This window comes from Eptatretus burgeri, chromosome 14, assembly GCF_056783735.1.
Source record: "Eptatretus burgeri isolate ZD-2024b chromosome 14, Ebu_testis_v1, whole genome shotgun sequence".
Lineage (NCBI taxonomy): Eukaryota > Metazoa > Chordata > Myxini > Myxiniformes > Myxinidae > Eptatretus > Eptatretus burgeri.
In genome coordinates this window covers 71,742,319-71,752,063 of record NC_140974.1, presented here as the reverse complement: position 1 = coordinate 71,752,063, position 9,745 = coordinate 71,742,319, and the positions used below count along the sequence as shown (strand labels likewise).

Genomic DNA, 9,745 nt, shown 5'->3' with positions numbered 1-9,745 from the left:
CATGCTCTACAACACTCTCCATAACAAAACCAACAGCCAAATCTCATTTTCTAAGCCAGCGATCCACGGGGAAAAAAAACCAGTCAAAACCTGTCAGTCATGGCCGAGTGGAAGGACTGAATAGCTGCCGGTTGAGCAGGCACAAAGCAATTCCTCACCTGGAAACCAACACCATGAAGTCACTGTCCCCACCAGCCACACCAGATCGAAGGGGGTAGAGCATCTCGCAAGGCTCGATGCCACGCCTCCCCACTGACCAAGGCCCAAACATCTATTGGTGTCAGGAAGATCCAGTGAACCAGCAGGGGAGTGACCAGTTAATGGGGTTTACACCCCAACCAAAACTGGGCTTGTAAATACCCGGACTGAAGTGCAGAAGTTGCTTTGCACGTCTGGGAAATCTGAAAGAACGGAACGAACCTGCGAGAACGAATGAGCTGGTGATCAGTGCAGCAGAGGGCTGGTGAATGGACCGATGAGCGGGGATTTCCTGGACGCGTTGGCCACGTCGCACTGATTTACCCTCTCTGACTCTTGCTTTTTCCGAAACCTAATTTGTTCCCTTTGAATGCACAGAGCATCAATGGAAAGCCCTTGTCCTTTTTTTAGATCTGGCTTACCGACTTGCTCTTCACTTGCACTCTCAGCAATACACCCATTCACCATTTGCACCTCTCCCTACACTTCACATTACACTCTCAACCCTCCTCTTCTTTCTCCCACACTCACTTCTGTTTTGTTGGGACCAACTTCAGCCCACTCGCTTGTGTCTGGTGAGTGAGAGGCTGACCCAATGCTGAAAACTAATCTCTCTCTCTCTCTGTATCTCTTTCTCACCTCGTTTCCCTGGAATGGCTGAGATGCCTGTGTTGTAGAAGCTTTGACCAAATGACTGACGAAGACTGGGCTTCTGTGCTGGGGATAAGAGCTTTCTTCTGTGACGCTGCTTGTCAATTCGTACTTCTTGTTAATCTCTCGACAAATCATTTACCAAACTCTCTGATTGTCCTCTTCCATTGGTTAGAACATAATGTGTGAACAGTGACAGGGAGTTCAGCCGCGCCGTTTTGTTGAGGTCAGCCATAGCCAACGTTCCACTTGCGGTATCGCTCGGCCATTTTCATTGATAGCAGTGCAGCGTTGGGAAGTGCAGTCCTCATCTGGTGTGACTAATATGTTGGGAAGGTAAAGCGGTATTTGGATGCTGTGCACTACCTAAATTATGCGTCTCAGATGGCATCTCTGGTTCCTCAGCAACCCGTCGCGCCGCGGACTTATCCATGATTAGTCGACTTAAGGGTCGTCAGCTGGAAAGTGGGTCCGAGAACTCCCCTCGCGACCCCAACCAGAGGCAAATTCAAAACAATACAATCTATTTTGTAATATATCTGCTCTGAACACCCGAGGCTGCTTTATTGTTTTATTCATTATAGAAATATGCCTGGTGCTGTCTGAATGGTTAGGGTGGTGGGCTTGGGATCCTCGGATCCTGAGTTCAAATCCCACTCGGCTATTGAATTAATACCAGGTGGGGTGGACTCAACCTATCAACCTGAGATCGGCAAAATGAGTTCCAGCTTGCTGGTATCCTGTGTCGAAGTGGCAACCCATCCAGGATTGTGCCCAATAGCCAAGGAGGCTGCCTCGGCAGCACCAGCGCTCTGCACAGAGTATGGTCCCGGTGGATGGATGGATTTTCGCAATGATGAAGTAGAGCTTTTGTCTGTGACACATTGTGATGCTTTCTTTTGTCTGCAGGTCACGGTAAATCCCATGTACCAGAAAGATGAACTTGAGTTTGTGCTGAAAAAGGTTTGCCTTTCTCAAAGTTCTCCATTCCATTGTAACAATTTCATTGTAGATGAACATTTGTGCAAACATAATATTGATACTTGTTAATATTTATATGATTCTTAACCCAGTTCATTATGTGCTCGAGTTTCAATGCACATTGTTTTATTGAAGCTTGCAGTATTGGGGAAAGCCGTGTTCTGGAACACTCACTAAGATGTGTTGAGGCTGCTGATAAAAATTTGTCTCTAATCTCGGACAACTGAACCAGCTAAGCCAATACATCTTAACAGAAAACCCCCCTTTCATCCTTAAAAAACAAACAAACAATTGACCCACTGTGCTGTATAATAATTAAAAAATATGTTGATATATTTGTTTTGTGTATTCGCTTGTTATAAAGTCTGAGCACCATTGCTTTTGCGTAGCTTGGAGGACATTTGAACCATGTCGTAATGATAGGGGGTAACAATAAGTGTCTGGTGTATGGCTCATGTGAAGGATGGGCCTGATCTATTTGGATGTAAAGAGGGTAGGGATGTCCTGTTCCACATTTCTTCGTGAGTGACTGCGTGGGGGGGGGGGGGGGAATGCCCTGGGCATCTGCAAGTTCACACTGCCAGCCCATGGCTTGTGGTGTGGCGTGCGACAGAAGCGAACTCATATGAAGGAAAAATTGGAAATTCGAAAGGGTTGGGGTGGGTGAGGGGAGTTAACAGGTAGAAAATATCATGGTTTTTTGATTGGGAGTGGGGGGGGGGTGATCCAAGTTGGTGGTGTACAGCTGTATTGAAGACTTGGAGGGATGAATGGCATTGAAGAGAATTTGGAAGTTGGTTCCACAAGTGGGGAAAGGAGGGGAATGAATGAGTGGAGGTGAGCAATGATCCTGGAATTAGGTAGTTTCACCAGAAGGGGGTTGATGGTGGACCATATCTGCCTTGCAGAAACCTATGGGGGGGGGGGGGACAAAGCACTGGAAGAGCAGAGGTTGCAAGACCGGAAAGAAAGTGGTAGAAGACAGAGAGACTACCGACCTGTCTGTAATGGGAAAGTGATAGGTCTATCGACTCAGTTTCGATGTGGGAGATTACAATAATCTTAAAGGCCTTGGTTTCCACAGTGTCCAGCTGAGCAAGATGTGAGGCAGGGGAGCCAGGCCAGAGGGGAGAGCAGTACTCCATCGAGCTGCGGATGAAGGTCTTGTAAGTGGGTGCAAGTTCAGGTGTGCTCAGGAAGGACTTTGTACGACAGAGGATGCACAGTCGGCGACTGGCTTTGGAGGCCAACTGACCCAGGAGTTTGAATGACTGAAACTTCCTCAAGATAATTGTAAAGAAAGTGGATGGGATGGTGGAAGGGTGGTGGGGGAGGGGTGGTTGCCAGACGATCCTTGCGGAGAGGGATGGTGAAAGTGTGAGATTTATCAGGATTGAAAGACATCTTCCAAGTGTTTGACCATCTTGGGATTTTTGTCAACGTCTCAAGAGAGGGAAGAGGCTGTCACCTGCCTTTTCTGAAAGATGAGCGATATCCCGGCAGAGAAATAAGTTCAAATCAACTGTAAATGTTTCAACATCGGTTGATTTTTTTTTTTTTCAAAACTTTCTCGTTTTTCTTCCCTCCCACTCCATTGATATTTAACGATGGATATATCATTTGAGGGCGTATTAAGGTAGCGTTAACAATTAATTGTTTTATAATTTCTAACTATTTTGCGTCATGTGAATGACTGCAGGTTGGTTGTAAGGTGCTTGTGAGTCCTTCAGCATACAAAACACAGAATTATTATGGGATGCTTACAGAAATCTGCCCAGAGCTTCCAGGAAGCCGTCCAGGTGCCTTGCACAGCAAAAGGTATTGCCGTAGAAGCTACCTTATCACAACCATAAGTTGAAAATATTATACCAGCCCCTCAATACTTGTTTTCTCAGCAATTAACTTGATTTCCTGTTTTTTGACTCAAAATCTGGCCATTTTTATATTACATACATGCTTAAGTTGCATCATGGGGGTGGGGGTGGGGATGTTGGGCTTATTGTGTATAAAAAGTGCTGTTCGGGGGAATAAAGATTATTTTCTTATCTAGAATAGTGTTTAGTTTTGGTCACCACATCTGAGGAATGACACAGATGCCATGGAGTGGGTACAGCATCGGGCTACGAGAATGATTCCAGGGCGAGGTCGACAAAGCTGAGGAGCGGCTGAAGGAGGGGGGACTTTTTACGAAAGGAAGGAGGTGATATTGTAGTTATATTTAAGATGAAGGATGTATAGAAGATAGGTGCAGTGGAGTTTTTCAGCAGAGTGGATAGTGTTAGGACCAGGGGCCATAGTTTGAGGGTAAAGAAGTGTAGAAATTGGACAGTTTTACGGAAGCACAGCTATGTCGCCGATACAGTTCCCCTGCACATCAGGGCAGGAATCTGGCTGGGGTACCTGTGATTACTCTGATTCTTCATCGAAATACACTGGAGTCTTTAACGTCTACCAGCTGATGCTCATACACAGATCCCCAACTTCACATCAGGAGACTCATTGATGGTGCACTCAGTGATGCAACAACGTGCCTTGGAAACAACAGTCCCTTAGTTTTACAGTTGAGTTGAGAATTCAAACCCAGGTGATGAAGCTAGCCTGTCAGTTGGCTTGTCACGGCAACTTTTCACCTTGTGGTCTCCGCTCCTCGAAGTATTCGTTCACCCCTGTCTGTTTGTTTGTATGTCTGCCTGACTGTGAACAGGGCCGATTCAGATGAAACTTGGTGAACAGGTTGGGTGTGTGACAAGGACAAATTGATTAGATTTTTTTGTGAAGATCCAGATACTAGAATTTTAAAAGTGATTCTTCACCTTTGAGAGATGGGGCCAAAAACTATAACGCAGTGCGTTCCAAAAAGACCTGGACAACTTTGGTTGTTAATATATTTAGTACCACAAATGATACGACACCCTTAATTTTATATGATGCAGAAACTCATAAAATTTTCTTTACTTTCAGATCTAGTGGTTTAATGTAAAAGAAAATGGTGACTCCACTGAAGAAAGCTCAATGCGTCGAATGGTTCATCGAGACGAGGTCCGACATGAAAGTTCAGTGGAATTTCCGTACAAGGTATGGAAGGAATCGGCCATCATGGACTGGTATCAGAGAAGGGTACAAGATGTTTGAGGAGACTGGAAGTTGTCACAAACAAAAAAGTACTGGTCGACCAAGCTTGAGTGCAGCAGACGTTTAACGAGTGCGTGAATAATTTCAACAAAGTCCCAGAACATCAATTTGACGCACATCCAGACAACTGGGACTACCAACCACCGCTGTACTCAGGATTTTGCATAAAAGATTGAAGATTTATTCCTATAAGGTGCAGATTCTGCAGGAACTCAAACCAATTGACGGACCCAAACGCAATATGTTTTCCTTGGAATTGCTCAGTCGCATAGAGGATAGCAAAGATTACCTGATAAAGGTCATGTTCACAGACGAAGCTTGCTTTCATGTTTCGGGGAAGGTCAACCAGTACAATGTGAGGATGTCGGGCTGATACTGATATCATTGATTTTCTCAAAAAAGAAAGTTGTATTTGCATGTAAATACGATATGCAAGTTAAGCAACAGTAATTTGGTCTCTACGTACACATGCCCCATTTGAAATATTATGGTTGACAACTGTTCCATCATGATTTGGTATGCAGATTACCGGAGTTGCGTGCGATGGTGACGACTGGAGAGTCCCTGCCTGGCACTCTATCCTTTTCTGATATTTCTGCAGCAGCAACGTCTGAGAGTGAAAAACAACTTCGTCTGGTACAAAAGTCACTGGACATGGACGACCCCATCAATATCCAGTTCACATCGGTGAAAGTTCAATGCTCCATTTTCTTTTATATAGTCATATTTTTATTTATTTATTTTGTTTGTCTTTATTTTGTCATAGAGAACGTACATGAATTACCATATTTTTTTTGGGCATACATAGTTGATACTTTATTTTTTTTTCTTGGAAGCCAGGGCCTCAACTTGTATTCAGAATCGACTTGTCTATGGTTTGTTGTTCGTCTTTCGGCTGCTCCCGTTAGGGGTCGCCACAGCGGATCATCCGTTATGATCCGCATACTGATTTGGCATAGGTTTTACGCCGGATGCCCTTCCTGACGCAACCCTGGTCGCCTCTTACGACACAGGGATAAGGATTGGGTTTCGCCATGATTCCGGGCTGCCCTACACCCTCTCATAGCGCGGCCCAGTGCAGAGCTCCCGTCCTCAAACGATCCTCCAACCCAAACCTCCAAGTTGCCGGATTACAGGCGGACGCCACTACGCCCGGTCGACTTGTCTATGGTTTAAGACATTGAATTACATAAATGAAGAAAAAATTGCAAAGTGTGACATTTTCTTCAATAAATTATATAGTTCTTAATTTAAAAGACACCACAGCAAGTTTCTACTTAACATCGTGGATGCGTTCCGAGAAAGTACGACGTTAAGCAGACAAGATATTCCCATAGAGGTAGTGCTATTGGGGGTAAGTGGAGGGGGATGCATTCCCAGGACACATTTTCGGTCACAAACGCGTAAACTTAACCTCACTGAGGCCGAAGTCACATTTTCCACGGCGGCCGTGGGGTCTCCAAAATCTACGGCCACTAGCAATTATACGGCGGCCGCAGTATTTCCACGGTCACACAATGTAGCAGTCACATATGTTTTTATCTTTCGGGGAGCCGCACGGCGTATTTATAAATTGTGGAGACCGAAAACGTGGGGGTGCCGTACGGTCTTTGATTTGATGTCGCACGGTGACCTTAGGGCGTTCCTGCGGCGGCCATATAATTTTCAAGGCAGACGCAAGGTGCCCGCAAGGCGACCGCAAGGGGACCGCAGGGGGGCCCGAAGGCAAACGTGCGGTCAGACGGACGGTTACGAGTGGGTTATTTTTTTTTTTTTTTTTAACAGTTCTTTTGTTTCGGCTTGTCGAATTGCTACGGCGAACGTAGAAATGAAAAAAGTTATAACTCTGCGCTATAATTCCATGGCGACCCCTATGGCCTGTAAAATATAGCCAAACGGCATAGGGCCACCCTGAGGCCACCGCAGAAACTCTGCGGCCACCGCACATTTCTGTCAATTCAGAGGGTGTATGGCCGCCGTATCCTCGCGGTAGAGCAAATGTGACTTAGGCCTTAATGACATATTGGAGAGAAATATTAAACGAATCAAAAAAATAACCAATCGACGGTTAAACGAACATTTACAGGGACACTCACCAAAATGTAGGGGCTGAGTGCTTGTCTGGACTGGGGAGGTGCAGGTGTGGAGTGGAAGGGTTACAGGATGGGAGAGATGGGCCTTCATGTCTCGGATGGACTGCTCGAATATTCTGTGGGCTGGAAAGGCAAACGGGATTTCGGGAATGTCGTGCGACGAATCTGGAATCGAGAAATATCCAATCGAGCTATCGAACAGGCTGCGCGGCAAATCCGGAGCGGTGAGGTCGTCACCGGGGTATCTATTTCCATACCATGCGGTGACTGGAAATTAGACTTAAAATCGGGGAAATTCCATTCTTTCTTTTCTGGCATCTGCACAAAATGGTTCCTCAAAAGGACTTTATCGGATACGATTCCGAGTATCTCCCCACTCCAGGCATTCTTATGATGTCAGGTTTACAAGATTGGGGAGGGTGAGAGTGATGTGATGGTCCAAAATCTTTTGGGGACCGAGCACAAGGAACCCCCCCCCCCCTCCTGTGTGGTGAGGTTGTGCCTCTGCATTTGATGCTAAAGGGGGCTATCTTGAATCAGCTGTTTTGCTGGAATAACCTGTACAGTGTACAGCAATGTGGAGAGCTGGCTTTCAAGGCACTGCATCTGAGGAGAGTTTTGGATTATTGGAGTCAGTCTGGTGCATTTGGACAAGAGCCTGGAATATCCGAGAGAAAATTGCCGCCAATAAATGGCACCGCCAGCAAGTGGGGTGTTTTCGGAAATTACTTCCCCCAACGTCAACGGCTGTGTGTGTCTGCTGTCTGTGGGTGTGAGGGTGTGAGACAGGTCTTACATGAGCCTAAGACCCTGTCGAAAAAAACAGTAGAAAAACTAGAACGGGCACTCATAGAGCGCATACCTTCGCCACCACTACTTTTTTTGTTCTTGGTATGAGTGTGGGGAACTGGTTTCATATGAATGGTCTTATGACACAAACCACATATCTATAATGTCATGACCCCCCCCCGACTTTCGGGGGCTACGGACAAAACAACAATCAACTCACGTCATTTTGGCGAGTCTTCACTCGCAAGCTCGGTGAATACAACGTTTCAACAAGAGAAGGTAATCTCGTTTGATGCTGGTTTCATGCAAATCGAACAAGAATTGACTGAGTTATGCAGAAAACCGCATATTTTTCAAGGGCGTGACCCCCCCCGACATTTTACCCCAACCGGTGACATGTGTTATGACGTCATTGTGTCACAAGATTGGGCATTAAATTCTGAACATTTTGGTGCTGGGTTCATGTAAAGCGGACAAGAATTGACCGCGTTATGACAAAAACCGCATATTTTTCAAGGTCGTGACCCCCCTGACCTTTGACCCCTAACCGGTAACAAGAGTATGGGCGTCATTGTGTCATATTGCATATCACAAGATGAGGCGTTGAATTCTGAACATTTTGGCGTTAGTTGCATGCAAATTGAATTAAAATTGACCGTGTTATCGTAAAAAGACGATTTTGACCTTTTCGTGACCTTGACCTTGACCTTTGACCCGAACGATCCCAAAATCTAATCGAATGCTTCCTGGCTAATAACCAATCATCCCACCAAATTTCATGCAATTCGGTTTCATACTTTTTGAGTTATACGAATAAATAAATAAATAAATAAATAAATAAATAAATAAATAAATAAATCCACGCCGACCAAAACATAACCTTTCGCAGAATGCGAAGGTAACAATTAAGTAATGGTGTTGAAAAAGCATGTGCAGTAAAATTAGATACCTCTTGTACGTACTTGATGTTCAAAGTAAATAGTGGTTAACTTGCCTTGTCATCATTTCCACTCATTGCTTGGTGATGGCTTCGTGGTTAGGGTGGCTGGCTTGGGATCGTAGGGTCCTGAGTTTGAGCCCTGTTGGCCGCTGAATTGACACTGCGTGGGGTTGACTCGGCCTGTCAACCTTCTGGGGTCGGTGAAATGAGAACCAGTGTACTGGTAATTGGGGCACAGCATCAGCAGCATAGTGGCACCCCAACAAAATGATAGCTATCCATCAGCCAAGCTGCCATATGCAAGAAGAAGAAGAATATATCCACTCATGGCCTTTATATTTTCATGCATTTTTATTTGTTTTTGTAGGGAACAACCGGGCAGCCCAAAGCAGCTGTGCTGACCCACCACAACATTGTCAACAATGCTCACTTGCTCGGCCTCCGCATGGGGTTCCACTGGCGGGTATGCTTCCTGTATTAACCACAGAATCATCAAATTGATCACTTCGATCAACTGAATTTGTCACGAGAGGGTATGTGCGAGAAATGTTTTTGTATGATGAACTAAAAAAATATATACAGTGGGGAGAAATTTGATACACTGCCGATTTTGCAGGTTTTCCCACTTACAAAGCACGTAGAGGTCTGTAATTTTTATCATAGGTACACTTCAACTGTGAAAGATGGAATCTAAAACAAAAATCCTGAAAATCACATTGTATGATTTTTAAATAATTAATTTGCATGAAATAAGTATTTGATCACCTACCAACCAGTAAGAATTCCGGCTCTCACAGACCTGTTGGTTTTGTCTTTAAGAAGCCCTCCCATTCTCCACTCATTACCTGTATTAACCGCACATGTTTGAACTCGTTATCTGCATAAAAGACAGCTGTCCACACTCAATCAGACTCCAACCTCTCCACAATGGGCAAGACCAGAGAGCTGTCTAAGGACATCA

General features: G+C 45.1%; 1 protein-coding gene and 1 pseudogene across 2 annotated transcripts in view; one reads left to right on the top strand and one right to left on the bottom strand.

The window, feature by feature from the left end:
- Positions 1-9,745, top strand: part of ACSF2 (acyl-CoA synthetase family member 2) — an 88,408-nt gene that overhangs the window by 20,062 nt on the left and 58,601 nt on the right. The window contains exons 4-7 of one of the 2 annotated variants that reach the window (XM_085855501.1): positions 1,759-1,812; positions 3,530-3,648; positions 5,487-5,649; positions 9,152-9,247. In XM_085855501.1, coding sequence (XP_085711627.1) covers positions 1,759-1,812; positions 3,530-3,648; positions 5,487-5,649; positions 9,152-9,247 — 432 coding nt within the window. Of the gene's footprint in view, positions 1-1,758; positions 1,813-3,529; positions 3,649-5,486; positions 5,650-9,151; positions 9,248-9,745 lie in introns of those variants that run through there. The other variant, XM_085855499.1, reaches the window with a different exon arrangement.
- On the bottom strand, positions 5,979-6,119 carry LOC147013579 (signal recognition particle RNA; annotated as a pseudogene).